Source organism: Plodia interpunctella, chromosome 2, assembly GCF_027563975.2.
Source record: "Plodia interpunctella isolate USDA-ARS_2022_Savannah chromosome 2, ilPloInte3.2, whole genome shotgun sequence".
Classification (NCBI taxonomy): Eukaryota; Metazoa; Arthropoda; class Insecta; order Lepidoptera; family Pyralidae; genus Plodia; species Plodia interpunctella.
The window spans coordinates 12,001,494-12,029,314 of NC_071295.1; the positions used below are offsets into that span (position 1 = coordinate 12,001,494).

Consider the following 27,821-nt stretch of genomic DNA (forward strand, 5'->3'; position numbering starts at 1 on the left):
TCCTTTATTTGATTGCAGTATGCAGAAATCTTGTAGCGCGTAAATACAGATGTGAAAGAATTTGAAGGTATTGATTTTAGCCGAAATCTTGGCAAATTTGTGCTTTTCATCAATGAGACCTCATGTGGGCCTAATTTACTAAGCATTATTGTTGTGGCATTTTTGTAACGACATCTAGATGTCCACACAATCCAAGACAATGCCTTCAATCGACTTGAAAGTGTATGTGCGTGTGGTGGCCCTCGTTTTCTCCGTAAGTAATATGTAAACATAGTAATGGCATATTGTTTTCGTAATAAACACCCGGAAACTAGTCTTGAAATGTGTAAAAACTCAGACTGGGTGGCTCCTATGATTATTATGACACATATAAAAGAATTACCATCACTTTTTTTCATATCTTACCTTACCCAAAACTAATTAACTAGACACAGTTTAGCATTAGAAAATAATGCGCAAGGTGGCTAAGATAATAAAACTTTTCTACAAATAAAAAGTAGGTAAATAAGTGAGTAAATCAGTTTTCAGTTAAAAAATTTTATTCTTTAATGAAACCATAAAAAAATATTTAAATCTGTGAAAATGACGTACAAATACAATTTTATTACCTAGCTTAGATAGTGATACTAATTCATATTAATTGTTAGACTATTAGTATAATGTTTAATTTGGTATATTACTATAATAAATATTAATTATGTTTGAGTTAGATATGATTGAAGCTAGCTTCTGTTTATTTATGTTGTAAAGTATTTACAAACTAAGTAACTAGGGCTCTCTTCATTACTTATGTGTTTTTATAAAATATAATTGTCAACTATTTTTTTTTTTTAATTTCAAATAATCATTTTAGGAACTAAAATATTATAAATGGGAAAGTATGTGTGTCACACTTTCATAGCAAAACAGGATGAAATTTTATTTGCATATTAGTTTAAAATCTATTTAATAGGCTATATTTTTAAAAATTTCTAACCCAGAAACCGGAAATGGGAGGTGTAAGTTTGTGTATAACAAACACATCTAACTCAGCTGCAGACAACTGCTAGTACCAAGTAAAATTATTTAGGAAGAACATACAAATAAATATGGGATAATAATAATTATATCCTGAAATTCAGGAGAAATCGTAATGAAATCATAACTAAGTTTTTAATTCAGCCATCTACTTATTATTTACTGTGAACAAAGTTTGGAAAATTTGTCCATAGTGACCACAGTAAATATAGGTAGCCCTGAAGGTCTAATCTATCTCTGTGCCAAATTACAACAAATACAACTTAGGTTTTAAGTTAATTTTAAGTATTCATTACAAAGACACAATCAATAGAAGTATAGAGTAAAAATGTTTATTTGTACCTGATTATGTATTTAATTAATAATTTTCAGATATCAGCAACAACTGCATTTGTGTTTGCTCTGCTCCGTTTATTATATCCAGAGTTTTTCTACCTAGATCCTATAGCTGGCAGTGATATAGGTAAGATTTTATTGTATAGGCAAACCTAGAGATTTTGTTAATACTTATTTGGTTACTGCATACAATTCAACCAAATACCAAATATTAAAAAGTGTAAGTAGTTGAATAGACCAAACTTTAAGTATGAGATTGAAATAAATTAACTTGTAAGTTTTTTCAGGTATTCATTATTTCATATCTGGGATGATGATAGTGACCAGTGGAATTGGCTTCCTAAACTCATGCGTAGTGATGCACCGCAGTGCTATGCAGAATGCAGGTCTAAACTATTTTATATTTTGTATATTTAACTTGTACTTTTGTAATCTACACTAACCTAGAGGAACAATTTTGAGTTCCATATCCTTCCCTGGATGTCATATGAAGCGACTAAGGGACACATAGTCTTGCAACTGAATGATAACAACAGCTTTCCCAAAGAGGGTTGCCATCAGACAGGCAGCCAGTTCTAAAATGACAGCCGAATCTTCAAAATTTTAAAGTTTATTTTTAGCGCTGGCCAGAGTCGTATACCTCATGGCTGAGGGTCGTGGTCATTACGTGGAATGAATTACACACAACAACTTTCTTGGCATTATTATTGGAGTGGTTTGCCATTGCCTTCTCCATTTCACACACAAGTTAATAATAATCAACCAATGTGCAGGTTTTCCTTCACGATGTTTATACAAACAAACTCATGTGGCACGAGTAGGATTCGAACCTGGTAACTTTCGATCCACAAGCGGGCGTCTTAACCACTACACCACCACTGCTTAGTACACACGAGGATTAGTTTAACAAAAATGACAATTTGTAGAGTAAATTGTTTGATTTTTGTGTAGTAAGTACATAACGTACCTACAGGTTATGCTTATAATATTATTTCTTACTAAATTAATGAAATTTTCGAAATATTATTTTTTGACTCGATTTTCAAACACAACCTCGGTGGCGAAGTGGTAAAGTGCTTGCCTCTGAACCGAGAGGTCCCGGGTTCAATCCCCGGTCGGGTCATGATGGAAAATGATCTTTTTCTCATTGGCCCATGTCTTGGATGTTTATCTATACATGTATATGTTACAAAATATAGTATCGTTGAGTTAGTATCCCATAACACAAGTCTCGAATTTACTTTGGGGCTAGCTCAATCTGTGTGAATTGTCCTTATATATTTATTTATTGAACTAATGATATGTCTATCCATCAGGCCGGAACATCACGACATGGCTACTCCTAGACTCCCTGTTCGAGACGAGTCGTGTGATCTACGTATTTGTGTGCGAGATCGTGCTGAAGGGCAAGGGCCCGGTGCAGTTGTACGAGTTGCTGGTCAGCGCGGCGCAGTATTGTGAGTAGTGTCTGTATGTCTGTCTCACCATCGGGCTACAACATGACTGTTTGTGTGCGAGTTCGTGGTCATGCGCTGAGGGTCAAAGGTCCCATGTAGTTTTATCAGTTATTTTTTTATGCGATAATATTTACTTTGAGTCTAGCGCCACTTGCGTGAAGTTCAGGTACATAAAGCTCTTTAACTTTATTTACCTGCACATTTACCAGTACATATTCAATACTACATATAGACTACTTGTTACGTCTTAAACCATTACGGTGTAAGCAGAGCCAATGGCCTACTTATTATATATTCAATAGTGCGTCTTAAGCCAGTAAACCTAAACTAATCAATAACTATCATATTTTATATTGAATCAAACCACTAGTTACATACAGTATCGATATTAATGAAAAGAAAAGAAAATTATAAAATTAATTTTATTAAAATTAATAACATTAAAAAAAGATATGATAAAATCTGGAATTGCGATTGGCGTGTACTATCACAGCTGGCAAATTTGGATGACAATAAAATTGGTTTTTAAAATCATCTGTGAAGTCACAGTATACACGTTTTCGGCATGCAAAATAGTTTTATATAACTTTTTATACATTTATACATACATATAATAAAACTGTGGAAGCGGTGGTGGTGTAATGGTTAAGACGCCCGCCAATGGATCGAAAGGTCCCAGGTTCGAATCCTACTCGTGCCACATGAGTTTGTATACCAATCCGACTCATGTGTAGTAGTTTTCATCGACCATCACTTGCTTCCGGTAAAGGAAAACATCCTGACGAAACCTGCACACTGGCTGATTCTTATTAACTTGTGTGTGAAATGGAGAAGGCAATGGCAAACCACTCCATTACTAATGCCAAGAAAGTTTTTGTGTTTTTCATTCCACGTAATAACCACGACCCTATTAACAAATATTTGGGTAGGCAGGACGAGCAGTGAAACACACGAGTAACCGCTATTCGTTTATTTGCAGACTGATCTTAAAAACAAGTGACAAATGACAGTTTTTAGCGTATACCCACACTACAATATATATCACACCTATGAAGAATATAATAAAACTGTACTTCTCCATAATGACATATATATTCCCATTCTTTACTATCCTCTATGTCTGTGCATAAAAATAATTATAGGGAAAAATAAATATGTCTCTATGGGACAAATGGAAGCCAAAACATTTTCTTTTTAGAATTTTTGTCTGTCAGTATGTGTGTTCGCGCATCACGCAAAAAAGATGGCGAAACTGCGAGAAAAGGCTATATTGTTATATTTCTACAAACGAAACTTCATTATTTTACGTAGTTATCAACAATAATTGTTGTATTATTATATTTGTAATTATTTATCAATTATTGTATTGTAATCTGTTTTGTGTGTTAATAAATAAATAAATAAATAAATAAATAAACAATTAATTTCTAACTTCACAGTGCTGGACAGCTTCCTCTACTGCCAGATGATTCTCAGACACTAACACATGTTGAAAATGTTCTCAATTTGTTCCTGCGAGGAAACCCTGGTTCTTGGCAGTCCAGCGGCGGCGCGCGTCAGCTAAGACATACTGAACCCTCGTAATGTTATGCCGGCTCCACACTATCCGCGAACAGTTCGCCAAACTTTGTCGGACACGTAATACATTGCTGATTTTACATTGCGGTAAATAAAATCACTCATACTAACTACGCAATGTTCACGCATTCGCGCCGGCATGCGTCCGAGTTCGGCGATAGTGTGTAGCATACATTAAGTAAAGAGCGGACAGTCAACTGCACAACAAGATACTCACCATGGACCTTATGCAGTGGTGATAACACCTATTTTGCAATGATTTTGAGCTGGTTATTATGTCGGCAACGCGGTGACTTTTATTAGGTTTCTAGTGTTCATGAGGTGTTTGTTTACCATCAGTCAACACTCATACTCGTTGCCCACTGAGCTATAAAAAAAGTTGATATTTCTTTCTGTACGTACAGACAAGTTTATATTAAGTTGGATGTCTATGGGGGTAAATCGTTGTGCCGATGTCAGTATACTGTAAACTGAAAGTGGTGTTGTAAAAACACCAATTTCTATCAGCGGGTCGTATGCTTGTTTGTTAGTTGTGTAAATATGTGGCGTTTATCGAAGCAATATGTGCATATTACAGCCGAATGTACAGTAAGGCGTGGGGTGAATGACCTCACAATTTTTTTATTGCATGGTAAGACGAATTTTAGGCAATTTTAATTGTTACAATGATATATAATATATATAATACAACAAAACATTTTAATATAACAACTTTAAATTATAATAGCGAGTAACTGATATTTGAATATATATTACATAGTCGTACTATGTACAACTCGCATTGTTCGTTACGGAACTAATAGGTAGTTAAAATAAAATACTTGGAACTAAGAATTAGATAATTATATTTTCCTTTGTTCTTATAAATTGGTAGATCGGAAAACAGAGATCGAAATCACAGGAATAAACAATAGAAAAAACTAGATTTGTAGTGCGCGCGCAGGAATCAAATTTAAATTATCGTGTTCGATAGCCATTGGCTGGTGCGCGAGGGGTCGCGGGCGCGACGTGCCTAGTGTTGTGGTGTACTGGCGTAGACAGATATTATAATTTGAAGTTTTAAATTAAAATTTTTCGTTGTATTATATATATTATATATCTTTCTAACATTTAAAATTCCAGGGTCCACTTGCCTATTTTTTCCTCAACTCTTCGCACTGCATGTTGTTTGACCATCATTGGTAAAACCGCTTTTCGAGATTACTCTAAAATGCAGCAGCGTGTGAACAAATAATAGTAAAAAATTAAATAAATAAAATACTCATACCATACCATACATCGCGATACTTACGATTTTCTTTTAAATTATTAACATCAATAATGATTTATTTCATTAATTGAAAAACGTAAACAACAAACTACAAAACTCCCTATTGTGACGTTTTTTCCACATGGAAATATTTTTCTGAGAATGTGGATACGATACCCTATTTACCATTTTCGGCTTTATATATTATATACCATTTACCATATATAAAAAAATGTTTAGTATGTGTCGGGCGATAACCATGCGCTCCCAATACACTAACTGAATAATGACAGGAAGGCTAGACCATTGATCTGATTCGCGTGACCTGACGCAAAATTTATTGGCGGGGATTTAATAGGCTAAAGACAATGAAGTGACTTTTATTTTAGTGACTTATTAAATGGTACACATCTTCATCATCAGCTATATTACTGTCCCAACTGCTGGGGCACTGGCCTTCTTTGTGGACGGATAAGGAAGATGGGTCATGACCCACCACACGGGCTCAATGCGGATTGGTTATATTTACTATTATTGTAGATTTTTTCTAATTTATATTTTGTCCCACGCCTTATTCATCCATTGAAGAATTTTAAAAGAAACATGCATTTACTTCATTAAATAGTATAACGGCCTTAATTATGATAATAATGAAAATATTTGCAGGTATGTTTGTAAATCTATCTGTATATAGGCAAAGTATTTTAATAGATCTGGAATTTGTATAAAAACAGTTCAAAATCTCATATACGGACACACTTAGAACAAAATAAAATAAAAAAAATGATCCTACTTTTATATCTCAAATATGATATAGGCATCTAAGCTTAATAAATTAATATTGTACATAATGAGCATAAATATATTAGCGATAGCTTGTACAGTCAATATCAAGCTACCACATGATAATCCATGCAGGGTAATTAATATGCGGTTGACTGTAAGTTTATTTACTTTTTATGGTAATCAAATATCCAAACACAAACTAAGTGCTTCTGTTGACCGTTGAGTATTGTCCATTCGTTTCTAAGATTGCCATGTTATCGCTATGTCAAAATTATAGATAAATAATGCCCATGACTTTATCTTATAATAAAAACGTTAAACATATTTTTTTTAATTTGTAACGGCAGCGACGACGTTGCCAGATTCCACTGTGATCGAATCTTAGGATAATAAACTCTTTAAAACAGGTATTTAAAGTATTTCTAAGATTATTTTCCATTCCAAAGATGTATTTATTTATATAGTTTAGCTGTGAAACTGCATTCTGTTAGTAGATTATCTAGTATCACGCGTTGCCTTTCTGTATTATTTTATCACTAACCAATATATAGTATGAATTTAAAAGGTATTATTTTTAGCTCATCGCATGAAGTGCACCTATATCATTTATAGTTGTCCCGCGGCTTCGCTCGCGTGGAAATTCCTGTATATTCGCGCTGTACGGTTAGCGGTAAAATAATGCTGAATGCGTATTTTTGTTCCTTTTTATACTTGTATACGTTTTAGAATTGTATAGATGGTAAAGTTTATGGAATCTACAATTCTGATAGGTTTAATTTTAAATATTCACTAGTAATGATTCGTAGCATTGTAAATATATTTGTAACATGGTTAAAAACCAATGTTTGGTGTATATTGCACTGTTTTAATTCAATACTACGCCTCGGGACTAGGTCTCTAAATTTAAACATCATGTATATTCCTCAATAGCAAGTATATACTAGAGTAAATCATAAGTAAATGTTTCGAACACAATTTGTGTCAACACAAGATAATTTTATGTATATATGATACTGTGTCTGCTCCCCTTCGAACGATTTAGATTTTGTGTGGATATAAATTAAAATACGTTCCGTCTAGCTGGTAGCCATGTGATTCTGTTTTGATTGGTTGTCGAACCAATTGTTGTGTATATTTAGAAATCACATAATGGTAGTTGTGTAATATATTTGTAGTATCAAAAACGTATACCAAACATCATAGAATCAAGGTGCATATTCTGCTAACGTCAAATCATAACCGATTTTCAATGTAAACCATTGAGATATGTACGCGCACACTAGCGCCATCACATTTTCACCTTGGCCAAAAATAAAAAATGTGTCGGTTGCGCTAGTGTGCCTTAATATGTAATGGTAAGTTAATAGAATCCACAACCTAATGTATGCTTTTGTCTAGATCGAAATCGTTCTACCTGACAAGGCTGTGATCTGTAGACACAAGTAACAGCATTATTCGTATTAATCAAATTATATTGATATCTACCTTATAGGTATTTTGCATTGTCTTTGTAGCGATAATTTTACTTATTCGCTTCTAATGTTAAAGGCAGGTGCAAACCTGATGCGTTTACTTTGTAACGCATGCGTACACGGATACATAATGCCATAATTCCGTACAATAAACGCGATACGTATTCGGTCTGCACCGGTCTTAAGTAGCGATATCTTGTTGGGAAATGACAGATATTGCTGAAAATATATACCTCATTTCAATAAATTTCAGTGCATTTCAATTTCAAAGCCAAATTGTATTTTCTTGGTCTTTATCTTCTGTATTTACATAAATCAGGTTTTTTATGGCAATATTTTATTAAATGTTATGCCCACTGTCCACACATTAGTTCGTCTAAAGCACTTCATCTAAAATCTTAAGTATCGATTGCAAAATCGAAAATTAATTCCTAAATTGTACTAGTCAAAATTTAAATTATTAATTTTAGGAATTGTTGAATCAAACAACATAATCTTTAGTTTTATGTTTTAATCAGTGAATCTATCAAAAAATATAATGCGCACAGCTATCAACACGTCAACAGGCTACCCACGGTGCTCACTACAACAAACTGTACAGGATTCCGAAGGCACACGTATGTACAAACCATAGACAAAACATTAGAAATTATTTAAATGACATTGCAAAATCTTCATTGAAATGTGAGCTTTACGGCGTCCACTGTAGACACACTTTACATTAGCAAGTTGGTAGACAGCTCCCTGTAAGATCACGACAATGTATAACATGTCTACAGACAAGGCACCAAAGCTTACTTTTCTATGAACAATTGTCGGGTTGGTGCGGTGCCGTATAAGTCGGCTGTGATCTTTTTCTTCTAGAGATTTCGTTTGGACAGAATATTTAAAAGACAAAAAGAAATTGCTTGAAAATAAAATATGACAATGCCTCAACTAAAAGACACATTTAAAAAATATAACCAAAACAACTTATATCTATATCTTTGGACCAAATCTATCACATCCTAAAAGGATACTCCATCACCTATTTCGCTCGAATCCTATACAGAGTACATACGTGTGCCACCGGACTTTATTACAAATACAAAGAGCGTTGACGTCAACAACTAACGAACGTCGACGACAAGGCAACAACACGTCAACTTTTTGATGAAAATCAAAGACAAAGAAAACTATAGACAAGTGGTTAGCGTAGCCACATGAGATAGAAACTATCCGGCAGAACACGACAGGCTACCCTTGTTACCTAAATTGAACTGCTCTGTCCCGTTTCTCCTTATGTATTACTAACACACGTTTCTCGTTCTTGTATGAGTGAAATACAAGATATGACTATCTATAGTTTTCTCTTGTCTAAGGTGAAAACGCACTGATATGATCATATCCTACAATGAATCTGGATTTCCCTAAAAGCCTGTGCTGGAGGAACATCTGGTCCAGACCATTGACCACAACGAAAACAATAAACTTTGTAAGATAATATTAAAGAAAAATTGCATTAATTTATCTTTACCACGTGTTTTGTGACCTAGTAAAAAAAATAACCTTGAAGCTGTAGTTTCAACGAAAAACTAATATGGTCAGATCAGTACGTTTCAGACATTTTTGCTAATACACTCGAGATGGTTGATGTCCTAAATTAAGTTATTGACTACATTCGGTAGATGTAACAATACTTGTTCAGTCATTATTTCACATCACCCATTAATCTTAATTTACCTCCAGTCTCAATTTTCACTTCTATAAATACCACTCCAATATTGTAAATTAGCAGGGACGTAACGTTAAGCGTTGTAGCTAAGCAATTTATACGTATCATTTAATTTTTACCCTGTTCATGTGTACAGATATTTCAACTTGTCCTTGTGTGTTTAACAAAACAAAACACTGTTTTTGTAACAAAACTGATAAACGACACGTTTTGTCGTATTTTTATTTCTTTTTATTTGAGAAAATACACCATGCGTGTCACAATGCTGTTTGGATTCTGACATTGCCAAACGATAAGCGCATTTTCTTACGGTAAGAGTGTAAACTTGTATTACGCTGTGAATAAAGATGGTTACTATACCTTGTGTTCATTTTACTCGTATATACAACAATGCAATGCACACAAAAAAAGTTGAAATATCTATAAACGAAAAATACTCCAATGTACGCATAGGCCGATTCCTCATTTTCGTTATAGCCAGTGGTTCATCACGGCCGCTAGCCCATTATATTGTTAATAAATTACAAAAAATATTTGTTACAATAAATATGGCTTTATACGATGTCAATTTGTTTCAATTTACAATATCTTAAAAAAATATTCTCACCACATCTCGCTACAAGATTTCCGATCATGGCACGAAACTAAAATATATTTCGCATATAATCTCTTTAAAATGCCTACGAAGAAAGATTTGCGCTCAGTTTTAGAAACATATTTTAAAATTAACGACAATTCTCGTACTGTTGACATCAGTAGCAAGAGTAAGTGTCATTAACTCGAAAATCCGTTCATACAACTGAGCGATAAGTTACAAAGCTTGAAGTACGAAAATATTATGTTATAGTTAATGGCACTTCTAAAATTTTATATTTGAATATTTTACAATTTAGAGGGAAAGCTAAATATCTATTTACTATAGCAAAATACATTTTACTAAATGCTAAATTAAATGTCAAGAGCGAACGTTGACCTAGACCTCTCTCTCGTTCTTCTTGTATACGAATTAATTTGTGTGAAAGAGATGTCGATAGGTCCAGACTCGTTTTTGACAAGTAAACTGAAATTTAGTCACTCTCTCGAAGCCACTTAGCGTATTCACACACAAACCAAACTGCTTCAATCTTCCAAGCCCATATAGAAATGCATTTAAGTCGTATAATATGAAACGATGAATATATGTTCATTTATTTGCACGTCTAATGTCAAATACATAGCCAGAATAGTAGACGTTATAAGGAGTTTGTTAAGCAAAATTCAGAGTTCTTCTTTCGTTTTGATTTCAAATTTTATCTTAGGATTTGTGTCAAGTATGAAATATATGGAGGTATATGGCATATTTGACTTTATACTTGCCATCGTAGAAATTTAATAATATGTAAATAATTTGTAATCATTTAAGGTCCTAAAATTTAGGATAATAGGGCCACAGGTCAATTCGTAAATTCATTCTCACAACCCACTACAGAATTCGAAATTTACAATTGAGTGAAATCTTACAAGGTTAGTTATAATACAACAATATGAGATAAACTGAGATCTAAATATAAGGAACTAAATATATCCATAACACAACAGTACACATAAGACCAATTCGATTCTGCTAACAATAGCTTGGTGTATCAATAGGTTTTAGTAGTTGCGTGTAATGTACGAAAAGATCTACAATTAAAAATCCATTGAGACACTATTTGATTTAACATTTGCAGAATCGACACCCAGGTTTGGAACATGTGAGAACTATTGCAAATACGGTAACTAGAAAAACAAAATAAATAAATAAATATATTAGGACAAATCGCACAGATTGAGCTAGCCCCAAAGTAAGTTTGAGACTTGTGTTATGGGATACTAACTCAACGATACTATATTTTATAACAAATACATATATAGATAAACATCCAAGACACGGGCCAAACAGAAAAAGTTCATTTTCCATCATGACCCGACCGGGGATCGAACCCGGGACCTCTCGGTTCAGAGGCAAGCACTTTACCACTGCGCCACCGAGGTCGTCTGCTACCAATTTTATACTTTATTGCAAGACCATAAGGTACTATGTGTACTGGGGCCAGTAAAAAAACTGAAATTGACTAATTTAAATGTATAAGATCCCTACCTACAAATTATATTGTCATGAATTCGATACTACGCGACGATGAAAACTATATTTCCTTTCATCATACACACATTTACGTATAAATTTGTTTGAATGTTGAACTAAATCTACTTCATTGCACGCTAATTCATTGATTTATAAGAGAGAAAATATAGTCATAATTCTGGGCGAAGAAATAATAATAATGATGATGAAACATTAAGGTAAGATGCTAATAAAAGCTCTCTTTCTGTTATTGTGTACCTTAAATTATATAATTTAAATCATATTTCATATCCGTCTCCCAGAATCACCGTCAATGCACTACAGGGATATGTATTAATGTCCTTAAAACTAAACTTAAATTACTCTACAGTAACAACCTATATTAAAACTAATCTATATAGGAGATGTACTCCTTGTCAACAGCCCCATTGGCAAAGTGGACTAACATAAAAACGCGCATTTTCACGCTCATTCCTAAATGAGCTCCTAAGCTATTCGATTATACTATAATCCACTTTGCATTCATCTTTTGCTCAAAAGAGCACGTATATATCGCCATGGCACGAAGTTTTGGCCAACAATATTATGTCAAATTTACGTCCATGGTCTGTAATAGTCAACTGTTTTAATTAAACGATAGTAATTATTTGTGATAACTTTGAACGTGTCAAGTTATAATGTACCTACAGATGAGACGATAATAAAAACTCGCGTTTATCTGATTAGTCATTTTGTCCATTACCTTCAAATTAACCAAATTGTTATTATTATTACATTAGGTATTGTTATCATAAAAATACCTATAAAACTCATTTTTGAGATATTAAAAATGCCAGATGCCAGACGCCGATGTTTTAAAGTAGGCCAGTATTGCGAATGTTGTTATAGGAACCGTATTGCCGTTTGGCACATAGAAAATGATTGAATACAGAAAATGTAAGCTCATCTAAAATTCCAGTAAATTAAAATATCCACCAATAATAAATCAAAAGCACCGAATGGATCTAGAGTGTTTACGTCTTCTCGTTACAACAAACAAATATATAAATGTTAGTGTTAATTCCTTGGAGGCATTCTTCTTCCATCCTTGTTCTTCTGTCTTAAAAAATAAAGTATTGCTATGTATACAAAAATTAAACAGACTCAGAAGTTGCTGGCATCGTCTCAACGAGTTCAACGGTTTCCAAACGACTGAACGCACGTTTTTCAAACATATCTACATACACTCGATTAAATACTATTTCAAATAAAATAAAGAAACTAGATAAAAATCGGTTCAGCCGTTTGGCTGCTACGATGCCACGTACAGATAACTTATAACTCATCTGTAATTACTTCCACTGGGTATCCAAAGTGAGGTAGGTGGTATGTTAGTGGGAATAAAATCTCAAATGTCAGGCGCTGGCGCAGGTATAGACCTTAAGTCTTTACCATTAATTGGAAATAAACTATTGAAATTGAATAACTCTCCGTTAGTTCTCTGAGTAATGTGAGATAAAGTGTCGTTCTCACTCGTGCACAGCTAGAAGATCTGCTGTCGCTAGCACTGGAAGTACGTCATTAGTCGGAAATTATTTGAATTGAATAAATACATTAGCACATTCGTGTTGTTAGTTTTCTTCTCAGTGGGGCTAGAAGTTCTGCTATCACTTGCGCTTGAGGTGTATTTTATTTTCAAATTTTAACAAAGACAAGAATCAGTTTTACTATCTTACTGCGATCAATGTCTATGATTGATTTTGGAAATGATTGCTTCCTCAAGAAAATTAACGGATAATAATGACGGCGCGGCCGCAGTATAAATGTATTTTTAGTCGAAAATATATTATTAGCATGGAATAAATAAACATTATTTCTTTGAGTAACGTGAGATGAGGCGTGGTTGAGCGTGGTGTGGAGCTAGAAGTTCTGCTGGCGTTTGCGCTTGAGGTGTATGGCGTCGAGGATGGGCTGCCGCTTGCGCGTGTAGCGCTGGTGCAGCAGCTCGATCTCCGCCTCCATCTCCGCGTCCAGCGCCGCCATGCGCGCCTCCAGCTCCGGCACCGGCAGGCACGACAGCTGCACACACACACACACACAATGCAATGCTGTAAATGACTTTTCCATTTACGTCCGTCTCTTATGGACTCAATTTCCATATGTTCATTCAATATCGATTGTTCATTGAATGTAGGCAACATTACGTCCCATGTCCATATGTAAACTACGTACAACCTACTAGTAATTCCAGTGCCCTCTATTACACATATATAATGGAGCCAGCACTTCTGGGGTTTACCTCTTCCGAATCAGGAATTTTAAGCAAGAATTAGTCTTTCTCTCTCATGTATGTTCCAGGTTGCTATGGGAGCTGTGACGCCGGAAACCCGAGATTAGCATAAAAAAATAATCTTAAAATCTTTAAAATTCGACAGTTGTCAACAGTTTTCGGGAATGCTAATGTCACCTGTCAAGCTACCAAGGCTATGTATCACCTCGTACACGACATCGACGGGAGGATTCACATGTCCTATTCTACCACACACCACAATTTACTATTTATTTTGTCATATACTGGTGCCGACAGGCACACCCGACACCGGCGCCGGCAACTTGTACAGCGACCGGCGCAGGCCACTAGCTTATGAATATTTTCGAAACCTTAGAAAAATGCAATAATTTTAGAAGAATTATAATAAATCGTATAATTACAATAAATTTAGAAAAAATATAACGCATCACGCCACGTAAGTCCGTTTCTAAATGTTCATGTTACGTTGCCAAATTATTTAATAAAAAAATGAATATTCATAACTTAGTATATAAGAAATTAACATATAAAGTAAATATAAAGTAGCAAATAATACAATAAACAAATAAAGTACCAACAAAATATAACTTCAATTAATAAATTAGTTTGCATACAAAATTTCATTGATGTTATACGTCCATCAAGTTATACGTTACATAATCGACATGAATATACAATCTGTTATAGAAATTACACAGTTTAGAAGAGAGTTATAGAAATTCAGAGGCACTGTCACGGAACTAAGGCAAGTTAGTGAATGAAGTTAGAATTCTCCGCGTGCAGTGATCACAAATTCGTTTAAAGTTTATCTCCACACGAGTACAACTCTATTGTAAGTTTACACTATTTACTACAAAGGGCATAGCGCACTTCAACCGCGCCGCTTCCACCCAGTAAGACGACGTTCATTGAAAAGTGAGCTTAAAAGCGTCTTATATAGACATATTTTACAATGACTGCTGGCAGCGATCAGTAAGCTAATTTATGATCAATGTAAAGTATTTCTACAGAGGACGCATTAAAGTTCACTTTTCAATGAACGACAACGGGTGCAGTGCAATGATTTTTATATGAATCAAAAAAATATTCGCCGCATATGAAATTTATTAGATTAAAAAATATATATAGTTAAAAGAAATACTTTTGATGTTATTATATGGTTTTACTTCATTATGTACAGATATGTATTAATATAATTATTTTCAACAATGAGTCGTGTAAAGATTTTTTACATGTTAGGACAAAAAACTAAATTTGTATAGTGCCTCATAATTACTAATGTTAGTGACAGTTAGACCCAAAATGAAGTTTTGCACACGTCCCAGTAGGAACTGGACTTACGCGGCGCGTGTATTTGGCAGTCGAGCAGAGTGACGACGTGCAGTTGACTTACGAATTCGAAGTTGCCGTCCTCCATCAGCGCGCGCTGCAGCGCCGCGTGCGGCTGCGGCTCCGCACGAGGGGACTCCGATTCCGCGTTGCTGGGGGACAATGCATAATCTAAATATAATTTACTAGCAGTCCGTCTTGGCTTCGTTCGGGTGGAACCATAATAAAATAAAGTAGATTATGTTACTTCTGAAGAGTTCGTCTATCTCTGTGCCAAATTTCATCAAAATTTGCCCAGTAGTTTTTCAATTTATTAATTGCAAATAAAATGACAAAAAATACAAATATTTCTTCTTTATAATATTAGAATTTATACACATGTGCACGTATCCCTTTTTATATCGGTGCGCGTGTATTATTCAATAAATTATAAGATTTGTTTATTTAATTTGAAGAATTGAATTATCATAAGACATAACTTTTAAAGAAATAAGACCTTTTGACATTAGACTTTTTAAGACACTAGACATTGTGAGATCGGACGTTATAGGATACTGGAACCTTTAACACATTAGACGTTGTAAGAGTCTAAACCCAAATTATTTTGATTATATCAAAAATCTATCTCTAGATATATATAGTATAACACAACAACTCACTCTCGCTCGTCGGGGCGGAGGCCGTTGACCTCCTTCTTCTCGAAGTGGTCGAGGAACAGCGGCCGGTAGCGCGGCCGCCCCGTGTCGTGACCTGCGGGGGCTTTCTTCTTCATTGCGTGCCACCAAGTGTCTAGCTTCATTATGCTTAAGATTTATTTGTTTTTGCAAACTTTATTTAATACCAAAATAATACAGTCAATACTGTACATCGACCTGCTCAAATTCATTGCAAACTCGCCGCTATTATCGCGCCATAGAGTTTCACGTAGGTTAACTTGATATGTTGATGTCTGTACAAAGGGCGGACTTAATTAGGTATCGATTTGAGACAAATCTACGCTTAAGTCAAGATTGAGGGACAAGAATGTTTCCAGACATTTCTCGCTCAGATTAAAGTGAGCAAAGTCGAGAAACTCGAGTCGTTAATAATCGAAAATAACACTTATGCAATGTCAACAACCATATTCTGATTGAAAATTAGAATAAATACAAAAAAAAAATACTTTTAGAAAATCGAAAAATTTCAATTACAAATACAGTCCAGTTTTTACATTTTCCGGGATAAGCATATCCAGGAAACACAATTTAAAAGTCACATGTTGCTGGTATTATTATCTGTGAAAATAATAATAAAGAAGGTAATACAAACGTTTCATAGTAGATAGATCCAGGTCATTGTCAGGTTCATTGATGACCATGGTGCCCAGGTCGACTGCCAGCGACGCGCACAGCGACCCGTCGCGCGCGGGCACCAGGGTGCCGTCGGAGCGCTTCTTCATCGTCGCGTCGTCGAAACCTTCACCCTGAGAATTTACATTCATATTGTAAGTAACAATAATTATTAATATTACAAGTAACATCAATTATAAGTAAGGTTACTTTTATGATTAGTTTATCCTGGGTTCGCGACGTCACAGCCTTGATTAAGAAAGAATAAGAGAAACTTTCATATATGCATGTCCTCTTCGGAGTTGTGAAGTCGCGAAGCTCGAATCAACGTAAAATACTCAATAAATGTTGAAAATGCAGCGGTGATTTTACGTCCGGCTGTTTGCTTGACGTCAGTCCTCCTAGGGAATGCTGTTGTTGTATCAGTTGCTTAGGTTGTGTGTCCCTTAATTGCTTCGTACGACATCTATGGGAGCATAATCGAGTAATTCTATTATATGGTGGAACTACACGCTACATTAAAAAGAGAAACTGAAAAACATTAATTAAAAATACGAAGCCTTGTGCTTTAATACAACAATGCGTTTGGGATATTGTTGGGTTGTCACGTTTTAACTAAAAAAATGTGGAGTAGTTTATACTATTTTTTCTATTATTCTTAAGTAAATATAGTAATGAAAGTGTTACCGCGGCTGCGCCTGCGCCTGCGCCGACAGCGGGCGCAGACAGCCGCAGAGAGGGCTGGGTCTCGCGCAGCTCGCGCGCCTCCGCGATCATGGCGCCGAGCACGCCCGGCTGCTGCGCGCTCTCTGCGCGTGCGCACGCACACACACACACACACAGGATACACTTTACACATGCTCAAAAAATCACTTAAAACTAAATCTACTGTCGTAATATTTATTCAATAATTAGACTTATACAAATTTCAAACTAAATTTGTCAAAAAGCTACGAATTACTAGCATTTCGGAACGACCATTGCTGAGAAAGAATACCGAAATAAACCCATTTCAACAGTGTCAGTCATTCGTGATAGAAGATTTATTGATTGAAACACAACCACGACACGAAAAACATTAAAAAAATAACACTCCATACTAACATTATGAGTGTATTTGTTTATCCGTCTTTCACGTCAATACTGAGCAACACAATAAGGTAATTTATGGTATAGAGACAATTAGAAAGCTGGGGAGTATCATAGGCTACTTTTTACCACGAGCGGAGCCGCGAACAACTACAAGTAAATAAAGGTCAAATCACACAGATTGAGCTAGCCCCAAAGTAAGTTCGTAACTTGTATTACGGTATACTAAACTCCACGATACTATATTTATAAATATAACAAAAATACATATATAATTGAACATTCAAGGCCTGGGCCAATTAGAAAAAGATGATTTTCCATTATGACCCGACCGGGGATCGAACCCGTCCCGGGTTCTCTCGGTTCAGAGACAAGCACTTTACCACTGCGCCACCGAGGTCGTCAGTAAATACAAATAATACAGTAATAAGGATAGACACAAACCGATAAACTCGTGCGCCAACAGGAACTCAGCGGTGGCGCGCTCTTCGGGATTCTTCACTAGACACTGACTGACGAAATCTATAAACTCCGGGGACCACTGGTCCGGTTCTCTATAATACAAAAAAAATCTAAGTTAAAAGCGTAAAAAATAAAATAAAAATAATGTTAATGAAACCGTAGAGTAGTTCCTTCGTTGGGAGCCGATACGGCCCAGTAGAGCCAGCACTGACCGGAAGGAAGGCGGCGGCTTGGTGGGGATCATGAAGATGGCGCGCATCGGGTGGATGTCGCCGTACGGAGGCTTGCCTTCCGCCATCTCCAGCGCCGTGATGCCTGACAACAGGGTGCACGACAAGGTCAGACCATTGTAAAAAATATATATAAATAAATACATATATTAGGACAAATCAAACAGATTGAGCTAGCCCCAAAGTAAGTTCGAGACAACGATACAATATTTTATAACAAATACATATATAGATAAACATCCAAGACCAGGGCCAAAAAAAGATAATTTTCCATCATGACCCGACCGGGGATCGAACCCGTCCCGGATTCTCTCGGTTCAGAGACAAGCACTTTACCACTGCGCCACCGAGGTCGACGAACTAGATAAAACAGATATATTTAGGATCATTATGATAATTCATAGACTGTAACAATACAACTGGATCTATCTGGAATTTAAAGTTATGAGCAAGAAATTATGTTTTTTTGAAAATACTCACGCATCTATTTCAATGGTCTGGCATGGTCTCGATAGCTCAGTGGTCAAGAGCACTGTCCCGGATGGACAGGGGCGCGGGTTCAATTCCCGCTCGATTCCCGATTTTTTTCATCTCATTATTATTTTCAAAAATAAGTTAAAAAGCATGTGTGACATGTATAACAAATCCATTTAATTAGATGCGAAGTTAAACAGTTTACCTAGAGACCAGATGTCGGCCACACAGTCGTATCCGATCTCCTGGATCACCTCTGGCGCCATCCAGAACGGAGTGCCGATTACCGTGTTGCGTTTTGCCATTGTGTCCTGCAATATTATTATTCTCTTCATAGTCGTATTCCTCATGGCTGAGGGCCGTGCTTCTTACGTGGAATGAAATACACACAACAACTTTCTTGGCATTATTAATGGAGTGGTTTGCCATTGCCTTCTTAATTTCACACACAAGTTAATAAGAATCAACCAGTGTGCAGGTTTCCTCGCGATGTTTTCCTTCACCGGAAGCAAGTGATGGTCGATGAAAACTACTACACATGAGTCGGATTGGTATACAAACTCATGTGGCACGAGTAGGATTCGAACCTGGGACCTTTCGATCCACAGGCGGGCGTCTTAACCATTACACCACCACCACTTCATTATTATTATTACTTTATTGTAATGTGACAGATATATTAATTTGCTAGAAAATCTGCCTAATGTGATTGGATATATAGCAGTATCCAACATTTGTGAAACACAATTTTCAACGGCATCTAAATGAATGAATGAACATTTATAGCCAAAAATGAAATGTTCATTCATTCATTCTGATGTCGGATATCTGTTCGATGTTACATAGAGACCTATCAGACACTTTATCAGCAAGGGGTGAAACATGCGCTTAACGTCGGTAAACTCTGTAACTAACTTAAAAATCTGCCATCTTTGCACGGATCCAAAACAGAATAGAAGAAAATAATGTAATATTTCTGACGGTTTATTGTCAAACCTATTACGAGCTGGCTTGACATTGTCAAAAAACATGTGCCAATGGTATGTTCGACTAAGGATGCTGAAGACGTACGAATGCGGACCCAAGGCTCCGCCACTTAACGCCTGAGAAAGTAACCGGGAAAACGAGCTTAGATGAGACTCACAGTTAATTGTCCGGCGACTCCAAAATCCGCAAGTTTCGCATGTCCTTCCGTATTTAGCAGGATATTCCCCGCTTTGATATCTCGATGAATCTTTCTCCTTCTGTGGAGGTACTCCAGCCCTTTTAACGTGTCACACAAAATGGTGGCGATCTCGTCTTCAGACAGAGTCTTCTTCCGAAGCCTCATTATATCTGATACTGAACCGGCGCCGCAGTACTCCATTACGATCTGAAAATAAAAGGTTTCTTTCATTTCATTCATTTGTATAAATAGGGGTTTTTTATTCTAATTTCTCGCTCACACAATTGATGCGAAAGCGAGAAACAAGATTAAAAAACAACCGAACCATTATCGATATTGATCTCTTCAAATCATTGAGTTATAGATACATATATTGTCATGCGACCTGCCAATGTCAATGAATGCTGGATCTACTGTGAAAGAAAAATCTTACTTGATCCATTATATATCTGGCCAATGGGTCTAGAAAGAATAAGTTTTCCTAAATATCACGTATCAAGCATGCTTTTTTTGTCTCGACAGCGTATAAAAAAATAACATTACGTAAATTCCAGCAAAACAAATGAGCACAAACAATATACACAAGTAAGCAACTGCACTGCCGTCAATTTGGAGTGACTAAAATTTTCTTCAATAGACATTTAATACAAGCAAATAATATAATTTATACTTGTGATGCAGGCGTCGGTAACCACTTACCAGCAGATGGATCGTCCGCTCGTTTGTCAGCTGATATATAGAAAACATAACATCAATTAATACATTACAAGGTTATCGGACAAAATAGTAAAAATAGCAAGCAAATATGCAAATTTTTTCCAGGTTTTTTGTCAATTGAATTTCAAGTCAAAAGACAAATTCAGAGCCATATAACAAAATAAAAAACAGTGTAGTTGCTAACTTATGTACTTTGATATACTATCACGTAACAATGAGCTGGTCCTCAGTGCGGCTATCGAATATTTCAACAAATCCACGTGAGGCATTGTGACGCGATGACAACTATACGGTAATGTGGTTGGCTTCGTCTCACCGCCAAAAGATTCCAACAGCACTACAGGACTCTGATTTGATTGTTGTCATCTATTTATATCACCATATTCTTTGGAATAAATGGTTTCTATTTTTCTATTCTATTCTGTTTCTGAGATTAAACCATGATTTGACTGGTGAATTTCCACTGCAATTCAGCGCGGCAATACTGAGGCACCTTGACTTTTTAAGATACCAATTTAAAATATAATATATATATATATATATATATATATATATATATATATATATATATATATATATATATATATATATATATATATATATATATATTCAGTAGTGAGTTATCCATGTTGATTATTAACCATATGATTTGATTATATTAGTTTATATTTATATATTTTATTTTTATTCGAGATTCTTAGAAACCCTTCTGATTTAGTTAAGGTGCTTATCTAATAATATCGTGCTTAGCTATATAATAGCTTTCTTTACCTTTTCTCTACCTTTACCACTACTCACACATTCACAAATGTATTCGGGGTATCAGGTGATGACTTTGACGATTTCCAAAGGTCCAAATCCAATTCCAAAGGTCTGTGCCTGCTCCATGGCAGCACTTGTGATCCACTCACCCACAGGTCCGTGTTCTTGAAGTAGCTGCCGTAGTACTTGACCACGTAGGGGCTGTCGCACTGCTGCATGATGGAGATCTCTTTGATGATCTCCTGAAGGTCTGTGTCCACTGGGACCTGCTTGATGGCCAGCACTTGGCCGCTCTCTTTGTGTAGTGCCTGGAATGAAGGTTATTGTGGTTAAAAATTTGATTGTGTCTGGTTTTGCTCTCGTCGGAATTCTGGGATGAAATATAGATTTCGTCAGGAGAATAAGCTGTACATGTCTATGCTCTTTCTCGAGTAAAATTTAACTTCGTCTTTAGTTTCAATTTAAACACGTTTACATTTCTGGATAAACACTGCTAAAATTAAGAAATTTACATAGCAACATTACCACAGATAAAAGAACACAGAGACACAACTGATATCCTTATTTTTTCAGATTATTTACTCTAGCTTTGGGCCAATATTCGATAGGAACACTCGTATATTCTCACAATATTTATTTCTTGAAACCACCTCATACAAAACCCAAAATCAATATCGTTAGGTATACACAAAACCACCCTCACATTTCGTTTCATACACAACTTTTTCATTATTTCAAAGTTAGGAAAATATGCTATCAACAAAATTAACAAACTACCCAAATTTGGCACTATCACCCCCGCATAAAGTCCAAACATATAGCAAGCCTACAACATGCACCGAACCGTACGCGATCTAATATTTATGACAGCAAAAGACGAGGGTTCGTAGGGCAGGTTCATACCATTGTTGGACATCGGTCTGGCCAAAACTGGGCTTTTTCAATCAGTTATGTTTCAGGCCATTAAAGGTGATATTAGGACTGCTTCGAGATATATCGTTGGCGTTGTGAAGCAAATACAATAGACGAGATATTTTGTTATTGCATTATTACTGTTAAATGTGACCCGAACATTTGTTGATACTAAATTGGTTAACTGCAAGTGTAAGTTGGCAGTGTAACAGTGGAGGCGCCACCAGTGTTTTAATAGAGCGATTATAATATTAAAAAATAGGTCGCTTTCCTGCCGCGTGTCAGCTTAAAGTGAACTTAACGCGCTGTAAGTTGGTCACGGGTTTTAGTACAGTTACATATTGAGTCACAGTTTAGCAGGAATTGCATTTATTGACTTTCACTCAGATATATTGAGTCATAGTTTAGTGACGCGATTTTAGTAACTTTCTTGATGTCGACTGAGAGACCGCAGAATGTTATGTGTTTTCAGAAACTAGGTGGAGTATCGTATTTAGCAGTGGGAACTTGAAAATTATACAGGATCCAGCAGTAATTTTTTAAATTTAGAATATATTTATTTTATGTTGTCTGTGTGGATAGTTCAAGCACTGTTCCTTCAGGGGAACCAACCAACAGCTGCCTCCCATGAAGAACTAGCTTGATTCGTCAAGGATTTCTATACCTATCTTTAGTGTCTTCACATCTCGTCTATGAAATGACACGTGTATTTTTTTGTTGATCTATGGACAAAATAGAATCACACACCCGCCATTGCATCATTCATGATTCATACTCATATTTACCTAGGTTGGTACGGCTTATCTTTTTACAAATGTCTAATTATTGTCAACGTGAAATAAGTCTACAGGGAGCGCACTAAAGCTCACTTTTCAATGAACGTAATTATGCCGAGTGGAAGCGGTGCCGTGTCAGCCGTACTATGACCTCTATGACCTTTATTATACGGGCTATGTTACCTTGTAAACGCTGCCATAGGATCCCTCTCCGAGTTTGCAAATGATGTCGAACACCTCTTCCGGTTGCCGCGTGAGACTCTCTTCGGAGAGCTTCTTTAGCTCACTGGAACAAAATAATTTATTTTGTTTATTATTTAAATTGTTCAAATCGTTAAATTCAAGTATGATATGTCAAATACGTATGCGGGTGAATTTCACGACTGTTTGAACGCCGCGTGTAGCGTTTCATTAGTGTCGCACATTTTTTTTTTAAATAAAGAGTATATTTTTTTAAATTAAACATTTATAAAATTAACATTGTACCAGTACTTTACTAATTTACAAAATAGGATAATTAAATTGATTACCGTGTATGGTACAATTTAATAAACACTAATGACAGCCCACGGCGGCTTACAAAACGCTCGTCAAATTCACCCATGCCGAGATGATTATGAGACATTTAATTTATATTTTATAGACGGTTAATTGTTTTTTATAGATTCAATCTTCCCATACATAGATTACTCTGTTTCGAACCTGGGACCTAACATCTTAAGCATATGGAATCGTCTGATGTCAGCGTTAGTAATACGTACGAGAAAAACAATGACCGAACATGAACTTTTTTCAGGGTCAACGCCCCGTTATCACGATGAAGGGAGGGTCCCGGTCGAGCCCGATTGTTACCACTATTTGTTATGAGTTATAACAATGACAACTGCATCTATATTATTAATATTGTTGTAGATATTTCATATTCCATGTTTACTTAATTTTTATTTGGATCCAAGGATATAAATATTATAATCAAATCAAATGAAATCAAATTATTTTTTGCAAATGTAGGTAACATAGTGACCGCCGGTGTTATGAAAGGTAAAATGTAGCGGTGTCATGTACACCGCTACATTTTACCTTTCGGCATGCAATACTGAAATACAATTTTAATAAGAAAATAAATTCAAATTTTAAGTGCATACAAATAATATGCACATTCCATTTCAATTCTGTTATACAATTCAATATAATAATTTAAAAAAATGGGATACATAAGTAGGATTAATTGTTAATTAATGTATAGTTTGTTTATTGCATATAACAAAATACAAAACAATACAGATATTAAAGAGAAACTTAAAGGCAATGGCGAACTTATCCCATGAAGGGATCTCCTGCAGTAGCTGCAGTCGGTAAGCCTTTATAAAAAAATATTTAAATATTTCATCGTTTATATTACAAATCACATTAGTGTGAGTGTTGTCTTAGGGTCCCCTGAGAATACACAAACATGATTTGTAATAGAAAATTAAGTAATAAGTAATTAACATTTTTTCGAATATTTTCTTCTTCCTTTTTTAGAGAGACGCTTTTATCGAAATCATAATTCCTGTATGAATTCCTAAACAATAATTCAGTCATCAAGTATCATATAGTAAGATCGCAGCTAAATTATAGAGAGATTTATCGACACGGGCGCATAGCAACTATTTATGATGGCCCGTCACTGTGCTGGCAGTACCTGGGCACAGAGGAGAAAAATGGAAAGTCCAAGCTTCGTTCGTACAATGTTAGTTGTATTTCTTCTTTGGTGCAATAAAGAGTATTGTGTTGATTAGATTCCACTAATGCGATACTGTGAATGTACATGACATTCCTATTGCCTTAATGTGTCGAAAAATTAATATTGTTGTTAAAGTAGGGGAAAACTCAAATAAGTTTAGGCTTAAGGCAGCTTATGAAGGTATGAAGAATGATCACAGGTCTTACAAGAGAATATTAACTAATGTAGTTTTTGAATTGGCCATCGACATGTAAAGTTATTAAGAGCGGCCTATTCCCAGCAGTGAGAAAAAGATGGCTGGCAATAATGATAATGATGTAAAGAAAAAATTATGCTACACATGTTTATTTAAATGAGAATTAATAATAATTAAGTTTTAATATAAAATGAATACACGGTAATACCGATCATCGTTAAATTCTTTGCCAGAATCAACTTCCAGCCGCTGGAAAATCTCCTCTATAATGTGGCTACGCTCGGATATTTTGGATATATTCTTGGCCGATGCGTTGCTGTGCCGTAGTAATTTACATTACAACATTTCCTGAACGTAGTTTTTCCTAACTGTACAATTTTAAAAGAAGGCAACATTAATATCATTGGTTACCGTTAAAATATTCTTTGCAAATAATGTCACCGTGTCTGTGTAATGTTACGATTCGTCATTTGTGACAACTCTAAACTCTATACGAAATAGCGAAGAATATGACCTACTTGAACCATACCAACACATTGTTAGTCTTATGAGATTTAAAAAAGAATATTGCAATAAATAAGAGTTTACCCGTATCAAACCTCCATTTACGTCAAGAAAACGAGAGAGTTAATTATTTTAAGAATAATAAATATGTCGGTTGACCTAAGAGCCAAAATATATAAAGTAAATAAATGCCAATCAATCAACACAATCAATATAATGACACAACATTCACTGTAATCGATAATATTAGAAAAGCACGATAAGAGTGAGTGAGCAAGTATTTGCGTCGGATAAATTTAATGATATCATTAAATGCGTTGAATTTATTTACAATACAAACATTTTTCCTCGAATATCAATGACCTTGTTCCCATGGACAGTTATCAAAATAAATATATCTAGGAAATGCCTTCTCGTATCTGTATTAATATAATTTCAATCAAAAATATCCAACTTATTGTTAACCGCTCACTTCTCTTTTTTTCCTTATTATATGTATATTTATATTTATTGGGATTCCACGATAAATAGTTACTTTGGTGATGAAATACGGTATATTTTTCAATATAAATATTTGTCGGTATATTTTTTAAACATAATACAAATTAAAGATAAAGGGTATAGGAATTCCACGATAAATAGTTACTTTGGTGATGAAATACGGTATATTTTTCAATATAAATATTTGTCGGTATATTTTTTAAACATAATACAAATTAAAGATAATTACACTACACAGTATGATCTATGAATTTAATTTTGATAAATAATAACAAACAGTTTGCTGTCTTAATTATACAGAAAATAAATGTAAAAATCATGTTTGTTTTGTATCAATGTTCGTTGTTTTTGTTTAATATCGAATTCCTTATCTCCCCTCGGCACAACTCACTTTGAACGGCACTTGTCTATTTTATTTGATCGGACAATATTTTATGTCACGGCTTCCAGACTTGAACAATTATTTTGATCTTTTGTTCCATTGTCCTTATATTAAAACATTAAACTTGAGATGAGGCAACTATCTTTTGAACAGATGGTGCATCAAATTAGTACATTTAAATATTCTGTACTTAAAACATAAGCACTAAAAAACCCAACTTGAACTTTCATTGACTTTTAAACTAGATAGGTACATAGGTACAAAAACTTATATACCTTATCACCCCTCTTTTTGCATCGGGGATTAAAAATAAACATGTACCATCATGACTAAAAAAAAACTAAAACAATTTATAGTCAATAATGTTTTGAACCTAAACTCACCCCTGGGGATGCTCGTTGGCCGCCATCCTTTCAGCACGTCGTTTTTTACATGTGTTGCAGTTTAAGGTAGGTGCACCACCATCCCACACTCCAGTTTTCCAAAACACCAAGCGACCTTCACTATCCATGAGGAATAAGCATGATTTTCACAACGTACACATGTTTGAAAGTCAAACACAAAACACAGATTTTTTATTTAAACGATCCCAACTTTGAATCACTACATGTGCAGGTTCATAGAAACGAGATAGGGTAATCAGTTTCTGTTAACTATCGATAAACAAACACAGACGGATCTTTGTTTATTGTGTAAATAGTCCCAACGCTCCAAAAAGAGGTTACCATGGTGCCATAAGGTTTAGCAGATACGAGAAAGCTCTTTATAATCAAATATTTGGATCAATTTGCAAATACTCATTTAAGTATATTAATAAACAAGATCACAAGTTCTAAAGTTTACGTAACAAAATGAGCGGCAATAATCCAAAAGCGATTAACAAGAATGAGATCTCGAAATAAACTCGCGTATCCTTTTCAGATTGTAGCCACGTTTGGGATACGACGGGAACCCGACACGTCCGTCGTTGGCAACAGTTCTCGTGAGACTGTCTTTGATGTTTTAAGTTTCCCAAGTTCAGATTTCGAACGATTCTAGGACATGGAGATAGGTGCCAAGTCAACAGAGGCCTGAAGTCACTGTTCAGAATAGACTACACACGCGACACACATACAGGCTATCCCTTGAGCTTAGTACGAAAATAAATTTGTTAATTGCACGTGTAGTTCGTAGTACAACAGGAAAATTTAAGCTGGAAATAACAAGTGGCTTTTCATATTCACGTTTTTTAAACATACTAAATTATGAAATAGGACAAAATTAAA

At 35.2% G+C, this 27,821-nt stretch overlaps 2 protein-coding genes across 6 annotated transcripts in view; one reads left to right on the forward strand and one right to left on the reverse strand.

The window, feature by feature from the left end:
• LOC128681793 (uncharacterized) lies at positions 1-8,817 on the forward strand. The gene is made up of 5 exons (XM_053765974.1): positions 1-253; positions 1,390-1,480; positions 1,641-1,739; positions 2,670-2,810; positions 4,250-8,817. Exons 1-5 carry the CDS (start codon positions 179-181, stop codon positions 4,291-4,293), a joined length of 450 nt encoding a protein of 149 aa, XP_053621949.1. The 5' UTR covers positions 1-178; the 3' UTR covers positions 4,294-8,817.
• Positions 8,392-27,821, reverse strand: part of hpo (hippo) — a 25,414-nt gene continuing 5,984 nt past the window's right edge. The window contains exons 1-13 of one of the 5 annotated variants that reach the window (XM_053765692.1): positions 26,940-27,543; positions 23,431-23,533; positions 21,709-21,867; positions 20,780-20,809; positions 20,060-20,287; positions 19,121-19,226; positions 18,424-18,526; positions 18,194-18,303; positions 17,348-17,469; positions 16,641-16,794; positions 15,992-16,082; positions 15,345-15,484; positions 8,392-13,771 (exon numbers count right to left, since the gene is read on the reverse strand). In XM_053765692.1, coding sequence (XP_053621667.1) covers positions 13,563-13,771; positions 15,345-15,484; positions 15,992-16,082; positions 16,641-16,794; positions 17,348-17,469; positions 18,194-18,303; positions 18,424-18,526; positions 19,121-19,226; positions 20,060-20,287; positions 20,780-20,809; positions 21,709-21,867; positions 23,431-23,533; positions 26,940-27,067 — 1,683 coding nt within the window. In that variant the 5' untranslated portion in view covers positions 27,068-27,543 and the 3' untranslated portion in view covers positions 8,392-13,562. Of the gene's footprint in view, positions 13,772-15,344; positions 15,485-15,991; positions 16,083-16,640; positions 16,795-17,347; positions 17,470-18,193; positions 18,304-18,423; positions 18,527-19,120; positions 19,227-20,059; positions 20,288-20,779; positions 20,810-21,708; positions 21,868-23,430; positions 23,534-26,939; positions 27,544-27,821 lie in introns of those variants that run through there. The other 4 variants (XM_053765710.2, XM_053765720.2, XM_053765700.2 and 1 more) reach the window with 4 other exon arrangements.

Bases quoted from the DNA above. Each gene is read 5' to 3' on its own strand.
- LOC128681793 (XM_053765974.1), top strand. From the start codon at position 179: ATGTCCACACAATCCAAGACAATGCCTTCAATCGACTTGAAAGTGTAT. The intron at 1,481-1,640 runs GTAAGATTTTAT...AAGTTTTTTCAG, and splicing joins TATAGCTGGCAGTGATATAG to GTATTCATTATTTCATATCT. The intron at 1,740-2,669 runs GTCTAAACTATT...TCTATCCATCAG, and splicing joins CAGTGCTATGCAGAATGCAG to GCCGGAACATCACGACATGG.